The sequence below is a fragment of the Coptis chinensis genome, chromosome 2 (assembly GCF_015680905.1).
Source record: "Coptis chinensis isolate HL-2020 chromosome 2, ASM1568090v1, whole genome shotgun sequence".
Lineage (NCBI taxonomy): Eukaryota > Viridiplantae > Streptophyta > Magnoliopsida > Ranunculales > Ranunculaceae > Coptis > Coptis chinensis.
In genome coordinates, this window is record NC_141457.1 from 54,252,679 (window position 1) to 54,269,106 (window position 16,428).

Here is a 16,428-nt window from a genome sequence, read left to right on the forward strand (position 1 = left end):
TCACTCTAACATCCTCATAATCCACGCAAATAACTTATTTAATAAAAAAAAAAGATATATATGTTAGAAAATGTATTTTAAGTGACTGTGAATCATTTTACAAAATATTGTAATCCAAAACAATTATTGTTCAAAACGTAATATTCTAGAGTTGGTAGCCTGCTTCAAAATAGTTAATATATCCACAATATCTATTCGATGGTATTGACTGTCATATCACGATAAGTTTACGATATTAGGATTTAAAAATTTATCGATATATCCACAATATTTACGTCGATTCATCACTAGATTTCTTTCAAAAAATATTAATATCAAGAAATATGCAGCATTGAGTGATATTTGTCTAAAATTCCAGGCACCAGTGCACCACACATTTATCTGCACACTAATTTCAAGATACAAAGCTCTAGAAATTTCGAAAACAGCTAAACATTTCACTAATAAGTTTATTTTTGGAAAAATTTGTAGATCACACGTACGTGGCTCCTAAATAAATAAAAAGAGAGGTGGATGTGTGTGTGAGAGCAATAACTTCACACCAAATACAGCTCCCATTGCAAGTACAAAAATAGGCTTCCCACATTTGGTGCTACCGCATAATAAAAACCGTTAAACTTCCCGAACCCCGAACCTATAGGTTCGGGAACTGCTTCCGAAATGAAATATTAGTTGAAACGACCAAAAAGGAAGAAGACGAACATAATAAAATTTTGAGAGCTTCAAACTTTGAAAAGGAGATAACAGATAATAGAGAAAGAGAGAGTTGTTGCTTTAGCTTTCTCTCTTTCTCTAAACTCTCTTTTATATTTCCTGCATTGCATTTTTCTCTTCTGAAGAAAACCAAGAAAATAAAGAATATTTAACACACCAGGCCACCTGATCATTTAACGTACTTCCATATTAGTTTGGTTGCATTTGTATCGTTTAATGATGACGACAACGAAGGGAGGTAATTTATTTGTCTCTACAGTTTCTGTTGTGGAGAACGTTCTTGAACAGCATGGAAAACGTTTGTGTGATATGGATTTGGAGTCCAGAAAGGCAGAAGAAGCAGGTCTGTTATTCTTTGTTTTTTCTTGATCATTTTTTTGTTTAGAATGTCATCAATGCATTTAATGAAATACAATGTCTTCTATGTGTTTCTTGTTATTTTACTTATACATTGCTTCTTATATTCCAATTCTTCAATATTGTTTAAGAATAAATTTCACCTTCACTTCTCTGTTTTTATCAATGTTTACTAGTTCTGACTATTTTGTACCTAGACACCTTGGACTAGTTCCTCTTTGGTTTCGAGTAAGTAATGCTAGATGAATTCCAACTGCTTTAATTTGCAGCAATGAGAAGGTATGAGGCGGCAGGATGGCTGAGAAAGATGGTTGGAGTTGTTGGAGGTAAGGATTTACCAGCACATCCATCTGAAGAAGAATTCAGGATTGGGTTACGAAGTGGAATAATACTATGCAATGTTCTCAACAAGGTTCAACCTGGTGCTATTCCGAAGGTGGGGATCGATCCAGTTAACTCTCCTTTTATTTTATTTTTCTTCTGTGTGTTTTATTCTTTTATTTGGTTTCAGGTCGTTGAAAGTCCGTCTGATCAAGTCCTTATTCCCGACGGAGCAGCCTTATCTGCATATCAGTACTTTGAAAATGTGAGAAACTTCCTAGTTATTATTGAGGACATCGGAATTCCCACCTTCGAGGCGTCAGATCTAAACCAGGTAAGTACAGTTTGAAATGTAAGTGAAGTAAAATATTTTCTTAGACATCTTTGAATGTAGTGTTTGACAAGAAAAAGCCCGAGAAATGTACAATGCTTCAAATTAATTAGTTATAAATCAAATTCTGTACATGGTTTTATTAGTATGATAAGCAACATTGATCAATATAAGTCTAAATGCTTAAAAGTTGAAGAGTGGCACTTAGAACTTAGACTAGTGGTCTATCGAGGTAGGTTTCTTTTCATGCTTTGGGAGTACTATTTAACCTTATTTCCTCTGAAATTGTACCTTCAGGGTGGGAAGTCTGCAAGGATAGTGAGCTGCATATTGGCACTTAAATCCTACAATGAGTGGAAAGAGGCAGGTGGAAAAGGTTTGTGGAAATTTGGTGGACCTTTGAAAACTTCGTCCTCTGGAAATTGTTTTATTCGGAAGAACTCGGATCCTTTCACGAGTTCCTTGTCAAAGAACCAGTCCATGAACGAGAGATCAATGGATGCCGAACAGAAATTAAATGACGATCTAGGAAATGATCCTACTAAAATGGTTTGTTGCTCAACTATATTGGATATGTGCACATACTTCCTTTGCAACATCTAATAACTAATTAGTTAAATGAATTACTAAGCTAAACCTCTTCAAATTCAAAACCTGCAGACTACGAATTCCTTGACCAGCCTTGTCCGCGAGATTTTATCTGACAAGAAGCCTGAAGAAGTTCCAATGGTAAGTGTTGTCTGATTTGGTTCAGTTGAGATGGAAATCAGTTGAGTCTGGGTAGAAGGACAGGGAAGAGAATTTCCCTTACTTCTTGATGGTGTTCATGGCACATACATGCTGAAGAAACAACATTAACATCGGTACCATGTACGAGATTTAGGAGCCAATGAAACATACCATTGTTGGATCGATCCTTTTGATGTATCACATTAGACCATTATGGACTGCCGAAAAGCATTGTGTAGTACCCGAATAACTGTCAATCGATTGGTTGTTACTGCCAATCTGATATCTAAATTTTCTCTGCACGATTCATCTGTTATTGATATGTCATTAGTCACGTTTGTGCTGCACATGTACAATATTTCAGGCATAACAACAAGTATCTTCTTTACTTCTGCTCTAACTTGAGCTTTTTTTAACTTTAATGGATTCATTTGTTTGTTGTTGTTGTACTTGTAACAGCTGGTGGAATTCATGCTCAGTAAGGTTATGGAGGAGTTTGATCATCGCTTTGCTAGCCACAGTGAAATGGTAGGGCTTCCTTTTCAATAGTGGTAGTACAAAGTACAAACTAGCATTTACGCTGAAATTCTGTCCTTTAAAGTTTTGGTTCCAATTGGCAAACATTTTGCATAGAGAGAATTTTGAGAGATATAAAGGAATGAGGAGAGGGAGTTAATAAAAGAGGACCAACTGACAAAAGCATTGGATTTGACAATGAAAATTTCGGGAGATTTATCTCGATCTGTCAAAAGGTGTTAAGGATACACACATGACATAGCTCATGTGTTTCCTTTTATGTAATAATTGCTATATATTCTTCTCTCTTGGAGGTAATATTTATACATAAAAGAATCTTGATATGCAAGCTATGTATAAAGGAAAGTGTGTATCTATATAATAAAAAGTAATGGTGTGGGGGCCGTAGAGTCTCCATCCAGTAGTTATCATTGTCTTTTAGTAAGTTGTGACAAGGCAAATCTAAGTGTTTGGAGAGTTTATGTAATTTTGTTAAGTGTAATTAATACTATGAGATCTGTCCAAAAATCAACAAAAAATCAACAATTGTGGCTGGGCTTATAAATTTTTAGGCTAGCCCATAAACTGTTAGGCCTCCAATTGATTTGGGCTTATAGATAATGGGTAATTGGGATAGCCTTGGGGTTGGACTTATAAATTGAGTTGTTTCGCTGGTCTTGCGCCGAATATTTTGTGGCTGAAATGCGTGTACGTCTTGCGACGAAGGAGCGATGAGTTGTCGGGTAGTGCTGCAGGCGCGTCGGCCGTAGGCACGGGCATACCATAGTCCTTAACTAAAGGGACGTTAAGGCTATAAAAGGAGATTATTCTTCTTTGTTTGAAGGGCCTATTGCGCTCACCCAGAACAAGAGTGATGGATTGGGAAAAATCCAAAAAGGTATATCTCTGTCAATCTGTCACCCTACGGACATCTAGAAGAAGCATGGGGAGTCAGCTGGAGCTCTTAACTTGTTCTGTAGATCTAGTATTACAATGGAAATATTTGACAGTATTAATAACGATATGATTAATCGTTGTTGTTCAATGGAATTTTGAGACTTTGCATGGTTTAAATATGTTCTCTAAATTGTTCATGGTTCAACTAATGAAACCAACTATGAAAGCTCTGGTCCTAAGCACTCCGCTCCTTCTCCCTGCATCTAATGCCAACAATGTTTGTCTAGATGTTGTGACAATGTTTGTCTAGCTGTTGTGATTAATGGCAAAAAGGAATATGTCTGTCAATTTGTCACAGGGCTGGGCTGTGATTTTCGCCTAGTTCTTTTTTTGAAACTGAGAATTCTTACTTTTGACATCTGCCTTTTTATCTCAAAAAGAAGATGTTGGGAGAAGGAAATGCCACACAGATAGACAAAGTTGACGAGGAATCAAAAACCAGGATTTTGAAGCAACAAGTCTTCTTTGACAAGCAAAAGAGAGAACTTCAGGTATGAAATAGAGAAAAAAAAAACAAATTTCTCAAGAGTGCGTATGACCAATATGAGTATCGTGTTAGTAACTATTAACTGGTGTAGGAACTCCGATATAGTCTTCATACAGCAAAAGTAGGAATGCAGCATATGACGACAAAGTATCATGAGGAGCTCAGCAGTCTTGGTAACACTTTTAAGAGTAAATTTGTATTCTGAGGTCAATCTTCATTAAAGCAAAAAAGAAAATAAAAACAGAACTACTTATATTAAGGTTATCCATCTTAACAGGCAAGTACCTGAATGGTCTAGCTAATTCTGCTTCTGGATACCATAAAGTGGTCGAGGAAAACCGAAAATTGTACAATCAAGTTCAAGACCTAAAAGGTAAATATCCGATTCTCTTACCATACAACCTTAGTTTTACATCACTCAACCGGTTTAAGTTACTTTGTTTATGTCCAATTAGGAAGTATTAGGGTCTACTGCCGAGTCAGACCCTTCTTGCCTGGACAACCAAACCTATTAAGCACTGTGGATAGCATAGAAGAAGGACACATCAAAATAAGCACCGCTTCAAAGTGCGGAAAAGAGGGAAACAGATCATTCAGATTTAACAAAGTGTTTGGTCCAACTGCAACTCAAGGTTGGTAAGACTATCAGTTACTTCTTTTCTGATATTGTATGCATTGGCATTGATTTTAAGCGCGGTTCATTCTACTTTTCAGAGGAGGTCTTTGCAGATACCCAGCCCCTGATCCGCTCTGTTCTTGATGGTTACAATGTTTGCATATTTGCATATGGCCAAACAGGATCTGGCAAAACCTTCACGATGGTAAGATACTATTGGATGACTGACGTAAACTTTGGGTTGAAGTGAAAATATATGCTTCTCGACAACTGCATTCTAACAACTATGGCAATATATATAGAGGACCTTTACAGCTTTACCAAATGCAATCAAATGATTTATCTTCTAAAATATCAACACGTACCAATACAGAACCAATTAAGTTTAGTACTTAAAAGATAATCAAGTGTACTTGGCCTAAACTATGTTTCAGTCATGGATCGTTGTAGGGTTTCCTTCGCTGTGGCTGGTTTCTATAGCTTAAATCCTTGGTCTTGATTCAAATTGTTTCCTTATCCAGACAGGACCAAAAGTGACAACAGAGCAAAGCCAAGGTGTAAACTATAGAGCACTCAGTGACTTATTTCTTCTGGCCGAGCAAAGAAAGGACACTTTTTCTTATGATGTGTCGGTTCAGATGATTGAAATTTACAATGAACAAGTCAGAGATCTCCTTGTTACTGATGGTCTGACTAAGAGATATCCTTTAGAAGATCATTCTTATATTTTTCTTCCCTATTTTCTTTTTCTTCTCCTTTCTTTAAAGGTTTACTACATAGAACTCCTATTCCGAGGTTTCATTAACCAATAAACACATTAGAAATCCGTAACAGTTCCCAAAAGGGACTCAATGTACCAGATGCAAACATTGTAGCGGTTGCTTCACCTTTTGATGTTATTGAAGTGATGAATGTTGGACAAAAGAATCGTGCTGTTGGTGCAACGGCCCTCAATGACCGAAGTAGCCGTTCTCATAGGTAAGTTTGAAGCTCTTCGTGTCTAAACTTTAGCAACTTTGTTTAAGTAAAGGCGAGCTAACCTTTCTCAAAATACTTGCAGTTGCCTGACTATTCATGTTCAAGGAAGAGATATGACATCTGGAGCTACTGTCCGTGGTTGCATGCATTTGGTTGACCTGGCAGGAAGTGAAAGGGTCAATAAATCTGAGGCAACAGGAGATAGACTAAAGGAGGCACAACATATCAACAAGTCTCTCTCTGCTCTAGGCGATGTGATCTCTTCCCTTGCCCAAAAGAATGCACATGTCCCCTATAGAAACAGCAAACTTACACAGCTTCTCCAAGATTCACTAGGTAAGATTGATAGAATTTCCATTTTGCATGAAGTGGGTGCAAATTACTCCGTTTTATTTCTAATCTATTATTGATTTTTGATCTCTCATTTAGGTGGGCAAGCGAAGACACTAATGTTTGTCCACATTAGCCCTGAATATGATGCTATAGGAGAAACAATTAGTACCCTAAAATTTGCGGAGCGTGTTGCTACTGTTGAGCTTGGTGCTGCCCGGCAAAACAAAGAGAGTGGGGATGTCAAAGAACTCAAAGAACAGGTTCTCATTCTCTCTTACTTCATTGCATATTAGCATATACCTGACTATGCTAGATATGTTTTTTCTATCTCATGTTTCTCTTTCCCATGATAACTAATAGATTTAGTTGTTGTCAACTTGTTCACAGATTGCTAGTCTTAGAGGGGCCTTAGCCAAAATGGAGGGAGAGACAGAACACCTTCAGCCCTCTACACCCAGGTCCAGCAGCCCAGAGAAACTCAGAATGAAATTTGATGGGTCATCTCCTCGACATTCTAATCGACAGGTTGGAGGAGAAAGTCCAGGTGGTCACAGTATCCGCACAAAACCAATGAACATACAGGTAATTAACCAGATTAAAACTGCAATCCTATAGCCAATGATAGTGCAATTGTAGGCTGCATTCTCACTGACTTACTGATATGTCCATGAGCCAAAATAGTACATCTTATAGATATAACAGTACATTTATAGACATGCATGTGCACATATCTGAAGCTTTGTAAAACTTGATAGAAGTTTTCTTTTGAGAGTGCATGATCATAAGCCATAAATAACTATGTCCAAAGTAAAGTTTCATGTGGGGTTTATTAGCTGAAAATTGGTTCCAAGAGAATAAAAAAACTGTCATATGCAGTTCCACATATCACTCCGCAGTCCACCTACAGGAATTGTAGGTTGAGTTGATCACGAATTAGAAACTCTCATTTAAATTTTTTACACATCATAGTCTATGATTTGAAAAGTTACCCAAAAGAAAACTTATCAAATATTCAGCTTGATCAGATCTTTGTAATAATAGAGTTTGGTAAACTTTATTTTTGGGAACAGAACATACCTAAATTGATACCAAAGACGACGAGTTTTGATCTACGTGAGTTATCAACTGGCTCACCTCCCTGGCCACCTACCAAAAGTACCGGACTAAAGGTTTACGAGAAAGAGTTAGGAACTGGAGATTGGGTTGATAAGGTCATAGTGAAGGAAGATGTTATAAATGGAGATGACACACTTTCAGGACATTGCGAGAGAGACACCACACAATTGCCTAAGCTCTTTTACAGGCAACATCTTCCAGCAGACACATCCAAAGTGTTCCCAGATCAACCGTATAACAGATTTTTAGCATGCAATCGCTTTGAGACAACTAGTACCGATGATTCAGAGGACCTAGAAGCTTCAACTAGTGATAATTCTGAGCCTGACTTGCTTTGGCAAATCAATCTTCCCAAAGTTTCTAATGGCGTTGGTTCAAAGATCAAGAAGCCTCTTCCGATGCTTGGAAGGAGTCAAAGGTGAGAAAAAAACTAAATAGAGCAGCGATCACTTCATTATTTACTTTTAACCCACACGTGTTAGTAGCATTCTTTATCCAAACCATGTTACTTATCACTCTGAATTGTTGATCCAAACCATGTTACTTATCACTCTGAATTGTTGGTAACAGTGCTGTATATAGGAGCTCTATTCCGACACTCATTCCATCACCAGCACGAAAAGTGCTAAATGGATACCGCCCGCCTCTACACCAGAACGGAAGGCAGCAAGTTTCCGTTGATGGGAAGAAAAAATCTATTTGTAGAAAATAAAATATGAGTGGAAGTTGTGATGTTTTTCCTTTTCTTTGTCCCTTTTTAGAGGAATTACAGTTCCAATGTGTACCATGTAGCAATGAATCCACTTGCTCATGTTATTATGGAAGTGATCTCAAGAGGTGTGTGATGGCAGTTATGTGTGGTGATGTATCTGCTTATTCTTTACTTCTTTGGTATACTTCATGAAAGCGAACGAAAAGAAAATAAAAGATTACGAGTATTTGAAGCTCCGTTTTCTTTTTTTCAGTAGTAGTAGTAACTACTTTCTCACTGGTATCTGAATTTTGTGTGTAGTGTTGGAATCTCTTGTGTATTTCTACTAGTGCATGTGCAAAGTGGAGGAGATGAACAAAGAGTGTTCTCTCCACTTTAGTGCATAGTAGATAGTCCTACATTGGTTATCCACTACATCGGGTCGGGTTCAGGCTTGGGCTTGGGCTTACTGTTGTAGGTAGTGGTTTGACCAATTGGCTAAACTTGTTTTGTTTTTTTTCTTGAGCAGCAAGTTTTGGTGTTCTATTAGGAGTTGGTCTCTCTTCCTTATCTTTTAGGAGACTGACCTAACCTCTATAAATAGGACTCTGAGTCCATAGAGGACTTCAATAGAAACCTATCTCAGAGAAACAGAAATTCCTCTTCTTCCTGTAGCCGCCAGAGAGAGTTATATTGCTGTTCTAGAGAGTAGTTTCTTTTAGTGCAAAGTCAAACTGATGTACACCATTGAATCTTGTGAGGAAAACGCCATTGTTGCCTTTCTGCACCACTAGAAGGGGCAAAATCTTTCCTTGGGACGATCCTAATCTGGCGCCTTGGTGGTTCCCATTCTTCTTTGTCCTTGTATCTTGTTCCTTCACATTTATACTCTAGTTCTTTGTTTACATACAATTATTATAACAATTGTAAGGAAAGAATATCGTAGTAGAACAAAGGAGAGTGCTTTAATATGACAATCAAAAGATAAGTCTTTTACTTTGAGTTATTGTTTGTGTTACTTGGTTATGACTTTAGAAATTTTCTGATAATTTTGTTTTTGTTAGGGAAACCAATTAAAGATTGAATATTTATTGATCTTTTGTGGTTTATCAAACCCTATATGGTTGTAGACCTTTCTCTTACGTTTGTGGGAGTCAAATATGAGATTTATATCAAGAAAAACGTCAAAATTCGTCTTTTTGATAGCTGCGTCACTCGTTACGGAAACTACTGTAACTTTCATTTCAGAGCTCGATTTTGCAATCCGCTTCATGTGTTGGATAGCTGATTAAAAGAGCTTTCCAGTGGTATAAGGCTTGATGCCCAATTCGTCCCGAGCTAGTTCAGAGTTATAGTTCTTTTGAACTATTTTTCTAGGAGGAAAATATGGTAATTCGGTTTTTCAATCGGTTAGGTATCGTATTCTTTCACTCTTTGCAATTCTTTTGGTTTGATTATATGGTGATATTCTTGCCTTGAGCTGCATGCTAGTTTTTCTTAGGAGGGAAATCCCTAAGCTTAAACTTCTTTAATAACCTAGTCAACAAATTATACGTGTTTATCACTAAGATGTTAATTGTTTTGACTAGAAGTAGTTTGATATTAATTTTCTTTGTACATATGTAGATGTATGTAGATGGTCTAAGAGAGACCTTAAAATAGTTAATATAAACCACACTCAAATCTTGGATATTAATTATAATGTATTCAATGCATAATTGCTTACCTCTATTGAGTGTATGTGTTGTTAGACGATGGTTATAATTGTAATGTTGTGAAAATACATGTTAGATGAAGTAACTTGTAGCTTATATCCAATATAGTATATGTTAAAGTTGTGTAACATGCTAGTTGTGGATATTAATCATCGTGAATTTACTTTGAACTTAATAATAATTTATTGGTAAATTTTTCTAGTTGAAGACGTTAATGGGTTGTGCCATTAGATGTTGTGGTAGTACTTGAGGTCTTGTTGATAGGGTATTCTATCTTACTTGAGCTCATGTAAAAAAAAGAGGTGGAGTCCTCAATTGTTTTGCATATTTAGTGTCTAGATTTGCTTAAATATCGTATACTTTTTGTTGTGAGGGGTACAGTTAAAGTTTACTTTTCCTGAACCTATGATATGATACTAACCATGTTTGGCATGAATGCATTATTTAACATTGGCATGAAACTTAACCATGTCATATATTATTAAGTAATGAGCATCGTTGTCTATAAGAGAAAATAATATGGGAAACAATCAATATCCTCCTAAATCTAATTTAGTCAAGGAGATATAAGATTATGGATTGTCTTCTTAGACAATATCATTCAGTGACTATTTTAGACAAGGAGATGTAACGCTTGTAGATTGTCTTATTAGGCATTAACCTCCTATGACTATGAATAAATAGCCAAGGTGATGTACAAGTACGTGGATTATCTCACTATGTAAGTTGGAATGTTGAATGATGAAAAGAAGAATGATAATGATATTATTTTGGGTAAAACCCTTTTAATTTAACTCTTCTATTCTTTAAAATTCATTTGAATCACTTGTGGATTTCCTTTCATATAGATAGCATGGACATAATATAACTATGTTTAATATGATCCATAATCATAGACTTGAGTAAAATATATTCTTGTCATAAGAGTGCATATTATTGTTGTTGATTCTTTTAGTATTTGTAGTGGTATAATGTGTTTTGCATGTAAATTTGATTGGGTTGAGTAACCATTGAATTGTGGGGGTGATGACCCATATGCATGACACTGTTTTACCATAGTTCATCTCACAAGATAATTGGAAAGACACTGAACTACAAAATATGGAAAGGTCTTAGGCCTATCAAAAAATGCTTCAAAATGTGGGGGGGTGTCTTGCCAAGGCTATTGTGAATGAATCTAAAAGAAATATTTTTGAGACCTAGAACTATCTAGTAGATGTTCATTGGTGAAACTCATAATAGTGATGTTTGTTTTAGTTATCATGCGTGATAATAATCTTGTAGATACCACACTATTATTGAATGTCTTATATGCTAATTTTATTTTGAGGATGTGCTCTCTGTAAAATTGGCATAAAGTGGTTAGATGTTCATAATGAACTACGTAAGAGGATCTCATAATTTATGAACAAGAAATTTGGAAGACTATCAATGAGTATATCCACCATTCACGGTGATGATGTTTATATGTTTCTTGAGGAAAATTCATTAACCTATAAAGAAGTTGTTTGTCTATGAGAAGTGTCCTTTTTGAAATTCATAATGAACCTCTTTTTGAAGGATACAAAGCCCGAACGACTGAAGAAATAACCCAACCATGGGGACTAAAAAAGGTTTTGACTATTTTTAGTCTTCTCCCTCAAGTCTCTCTTTGTTTTTTTGAGGGTTTTATTTCCTTTTTTGTTTTCTTTGACCCCTTTGACCAAGCTGTTACTGCCATTTCCTCACTTCTCTTGCAGCTTAGAAGAGAAAGCCCTACTCCTTCTCTACAGGCTCCGTTATTCCTCTCCCAAAATGTCGGACCTTCCTTCTTCTTCCACCTCCCCCCCAGCTCATCTCACGTTTCGCCTAGCCTCTGTAATAGAGGCTCATGGAGTTCGCTGTTCAGAGGAGGCTCCAGTAGTTCACATACTTCTCTGAGAAGTTTCGAAACACATCTAGTGGATGGTATAGCTGAGATACCGGCTAGTATTCTGGAGAAGGGTGTCTCCACTTGGAGTGACTATGTAGTGGGTTTTTTTGTAGAAAAGAGGCTGCCTTTTCCGCTGGTTAAATCCACTCTGTCAAAAATCTGGAAAGTTAAAGGAAATTACTCTATCTCTACAGATAAGGAACTGTTTTATTTCAAGTTTAGTCTTAATGAAGATAGGAAACAAGTATTGGAAGCAGATCCCATTTTCATTGCAAGACGACTGTTTGTGGTATGGCAGTGGAATCGGGAAGTTGAGTCTCAGAGGCATAGGATTACAAAGCTACCCATTTGGGTTAAGATAATGGATCTGCCTAAAGAATTATGGACTGAAGATGGACTTGGCTATGTAGCGAGTTTGATTGGAAAGCCAGTGAGTATGGACGAGGCTACGAGGGCAAGAACGAGGCTGAACTTTGCAAAGATATGCGTTGAGGTTCCTATTGACTACTCTTATAGGAACTCTATCCCAGTGAAAATGGGGGAAGAAGTAGTGGAGCTTATGTTAGAATACCCATGGGTGCCTGAGTCTTGTACTAGATGCAATATGTTTGGGCATAAGAACTCAAACTGTCCTGCTCTTCCAAAGCAAGTTTGGAGACCCAAAGTTTCAAACTCTAAAGACAGTAAGCAAGGAGGATAGAACTGGACAGGAAGATACCACCACTGATGGAGGTTCAAACTATGATGAATGTGAGGATGGTGAGCATATGGAGGGAGGAAATGTGGGCCTTGATATAGTACAATATGTCCCGTCAGCTTTGCGGAGGGCGGGGCCTTGCGATGGTTGATAGGAACCTAACTCTAACCCTCGAGCTGTTGGGGACACGAGTATGAGGAGGTTAGGGGTGGCACACAGCTGAGTGAAAATGTTAAAAAGATGCCCATACTGAGCCAGGAAAATGGTGAGAATACAAAAGAGGTTTACTTAAGAGAACAGAATGCCTTTCAGGTGCTTGCTGATAGTGAGGAAGAGATTGAGGATGATATTTCTGAGGGTATGCTAGTTGACAGGGCCGTCCCTGAGTTTTCAATGGCCCTGTGTAAACAGCGAATTGTGGCCCTCTTCCAATACTCTTCCATCAACACAAAGGATCATCGAAATATTTCCCTTCTCGCATTTTTGGCTGCAAAATCATCAATGAAGCTTTCAAAGTTAATTTTCTTTAAAAATTCATTTTCAATAGATATTAACACTAGCCCATTTAGTCTTTCTTGTGACATAGTCGATCTAAGATATGATTTCAATAATTTTAATTTTGAAAAACTTCTTTCTGCAGATGCAACAGTAACGGGAACAGTCAACAAAATTCTATAAGCTATGCATGCATTAGGAAAACAATCGTGTCGTTTCAAGAAATCAAGTATATCAATAGCTTTATTTTTATCTTTTGGTAACATCTCTTTTAAGACTCTTAGTTCTCCATATAAGTCTTTCCCATCAAGATCAGAAGAGTTTTCATGTTTTAGAATAGTTTCAAGACGATCACAACATGCTTCCAACTGATTATCATCTAGTGAATTTAACTTCTCTGATCTAAACAAAAAACCAAAAATATCCTCATATGCTTTTAGTTGCTCAAACCTTTTATCTAATGAACTAATAGCTTGATCTACAATAAAATAGAAATATTGATTTCTAAATGAGTCTTCCGCTGATTGCATTGACTCCTCATTGTCATTCTCATCAAAATGTCTCTTTCTACGAATTTGACGTTTCACTTGAAGCACAGGATCAATTTCCATTTCAGTAGCAATATCTTTAGCAGTTATCATGGCTTGTGTGAGACCAGTTTCTTTATACTTTTTAAAATATGTAATCAACCATTTTATTTTATCAATAGCCATATCTATTTGCATGTCTTCAGATTGTAAGGTTTTGCTAATTGTATTAACGGTAGACGATATCTCATACCAAATAATCATGCCTAACAAGAACTCAAAATTTCCAATTCCATGTCTAGCTAAAGAATCAGCTTCACTCTTTATTTTAGAATCATTATCAGTTTCAGCTAGCTGAAGTAAAGCCTCTCTTATTTCAGGAGCTTGATATCTAATTGCTTTAACACTATCAACACGACTTTCCCAACGGGTAGCCGATGCTGACTCAAGAGTAAACTCTTTTAGATTCTCTTCCAAAATCTGCCACCGCTTTGTAGATTGTTAAAACAATGTATAAATTCGTTGTACAACCCCAAAAAAATCTTTTGCTTTACCACAACAATTAGCCATATCACAAAGTGTTAAATTAAGACTATGACAACCACAAGGAGTATAAAATGCTCTAGGGTTAATATCTAGTAGTTTTTTTTATACACCTTGGTGTTTCCCTTTCATATTAGACCCATTATCATATCCTTGACCTCGTACATCATCAATATTAAGATTAAGAATTTTAAGCACATTTTGCAATTCTAGAAAAAGTCCCTGCCCAGATGTATCATTCACTACCATAAATTCTACAAAGTACTCATCTACTCTTACTGGACAAGTCGAAACATCCACACATCTCAATATCAAAGTCATTTGTTCTTGGTGACTAAAATCTGGAGTGCAATCAAGTATCACAGAAAAATATTTTGCTTCTTTAACTTTTTGAATAATTGCATTTTTAATTTCAAAAGCTAACATACTTATCAATTCATTTTGTATTTTATGACCAAGATAATGATAATGAATTTCATTATTATCTATGCATCGAACATGTTCTTGCATTATTAGATCCCATTCTGCAATCATTTCAATTATGCCTAAAAAATTTCCATTGTTTTTTTCATATAATTTCTCATTTGTTCCTCGTAATGCCAAGTTATATTTACCAAGATATTTCACACCAGATATTATTCTACGTAATACTGCCTTCCAATGTTCTTTCTCTTTGTTAATTTGGTGTTGAACATATTTATCAATAGTTTCTTCTTTTTCCAATCTCTTACATAAGTCATTCCAAGTGATCATGTTAATGATGTGGTCTGTACTTGTTTCATGTTGATGAAGCCTAGTACTAAGATGCCCCCAATCATTATACCCTTCATTTACCAACAAACCTTTTGAAAACCTTTTTAAAGAACTTGCAACAAAAACAAAACACTTTATCCATTGCCTTGTAATATACTAACCATTTTCTATCCTCTCAGTAAATCCATTCATTAAATGTCGAAAGTATAAAATGTTGAAGAGAAGCGTCTATAACAACTATCTTTAGGTCCTTTTTCCGACTAATAGGTCCCTTATAGGACCCTTTTTACTAATAAATCTCTAGATAATGTGTCAAGATTGTCCCAAGTTCTTGGGTCATAAATGTCTAAGGGAATGGATTGACTTGGTTGTTCGTTGCCAAAATTACTGACTTGTTCATTTTCAGTATGGCCCATAACACCAGCATCATCATTGTTATCATTTTCAATAGGTTCAGGATCACTAACATTTTCGTTTCCATTGTTATCTAGATCATCAACATTTTCATTTTCATCTGAATTTGTTCCTAAACCTTGTGGTTCTTCAAGAATAAATTTATCAAGGGCTCCTTTCTGAGATTGAGTTAGTTCTAAAAGTCTTTGTCTCTTTTTATGTTTTTCATGTCCAGATTGACACTTTCTAGGAAGCATTTAAAAAAAAAAAAAATTAACAAGAAATTGAGTTAGAACAATAGAACCTGATATGTTTAATGCTTAAATGAAGATGAAAGATTGAAAGATAGTGGTATGCATCTCCCTTGATGAAGTCACTGACTCACTGCACACTTCACAATTCACATGACAATTTGTAATGCCTGCAATTAAAATATATATACAACACTAAATTAGACTAGATTACTTTGGAATTAAATTGAGTTATTAAAATAATATTTAAGAAAGGGAAAATTGATTTTTATCTCTAACTTACTTGAAGAAGAATAAAAAGTTAGGTGAATAATCAAAGTGAAAACTAATACAAATTCACAATTGTAAAGAATTTTTTTTGAAAATGAGAGGATACTAGATGATCAGAAGGTGAAATGGTGAATGAGGGGTTTTATTATTTTATTTTTTTTACTCTTTCTTTTGTATTTGAGTAATTGACTAATTTAGGCAAATAATTAATAAGGTATCTAGTCGTTGAGAGAGATATCTAGTCGTTGAGAAGAGATATGTTTTTCTTTTTTTCGATACTGATCATTTATTACATATCTTATTTCCTATTTTTACGAAAATAATTAATGAAGAAAGAGAATATGAGGGGATATTTCCGTTGTTTATTGTGATTTGTGAAATTTCCAATTTTTTGGGCTTTTGATTGGTTTGGGCTTGTGATTTGCCAAATAGGCCTTTTCTACAAATACTATTTTTTGGGGCCTTGTATATTGGGGGCCCTGTGCGGTCGCCCACATTGCACCTGCTCAGGGCCGGCCCTGCTAGTTGAGTACTTCAGTGATCATGTGATGCCTAAGGAAGTAGTAGCGAAAGCCAAAACTCTTGCTCAGAAGAGGGCTGAGGAGAATGCATTGGTTTGTGAAGCTAACAAAAAGGTCAGATCAAGGAAGGACAGGTTAGGTGAGAAGAAAAAGGGTAGACCTAAGGGGTCAGGAAACAAAAAACGATAAAGTTAGCAATGGTAAA

The 16,428-nt window shown here is 36.1% G+C and overlaps 1 protein-coding gene and 1 pseudogene across 1 annotated transcript; one reads left to right on the forward strand and one right to left on the reverse strand.

Moving 5' to 3' along the window:
• Nucleotides 1–561: 561 nt before the first annotated feature.
• LOC147516650 (kinesin-like protein KIN-14I) lies at nucleotides 562–8,403 on the forward strand. Its single transcript, XM_086589167.1, has 18 exons — nucleotides 562–1,057; nucleotides 1,341–1,507; nucleotides 1,583–1,726; nucleotides 2,021–2,272; nucleotides 2,384–2,452; nucleotides 2,912–2,980; nucleotides 4,306–4,416; nucleotides 4,504–4,585; nucleotides 4,690–4,785; nucleotides 4,868–5,044; nucleotides 5,127–5,233; nucleotides 5,550–5,728; nucleotides 5,845–6,006; nucleotides 6,089–6,342; nucleotides 6,436–6,599; nucleotides 6,727–6,921; nucleotides 7,410–7,873; nucleotides 8,026–8,403. The coding sequence occupies exons 1-18, from the start codon at nucleotides 931–933 to the stop codon at nucleotides 8,165–8,167; spliced, it is 2,961 nt and encodes a 986-aa protein (XP_086445293.1). The 5' UTR covers nucleotides 562–930; the 3' UTR covers nucleotides 8,168–8,403.
• Nucleotides 8,404–12,893: 4,490 nt separating this feature from the next.
• LOC147516651 (uncharacterized) lies at nucleotides 12,894–15,438 on the reverse strand (annotated as a pseudogene).
• Nucleotides 15,439–16,428: the final 990 nt, after the last annotated feature.

What these genes read in the sequence shown, in the direction of transcription:
- LOC147516650 (XM_086589167.1), top strand. Translation starts at nt 931, where the DNA reads ATGATGACGACAACGAAGGGAGGTAATTTATTTGTCTCTACAGTTTCT. An exon ending in ACTGATGGTCTGACTAAGAG is followed by an intron (nt 5,729 to 5,844) that starts ATATCCTTTAGA and finishes ACCAATAAACAC; the next exon opens with ATTAGAAATCCGTAACAGTT. An exon ending in CGAAGTAGCCGTTCTCATAG is followed by an intron (nt 6,007 to 6,088) that starts GTAAGTTTGAAG and finishes AAATACTTGCAG; the next exon opens with TTGCCTGACTATTCATGTTC.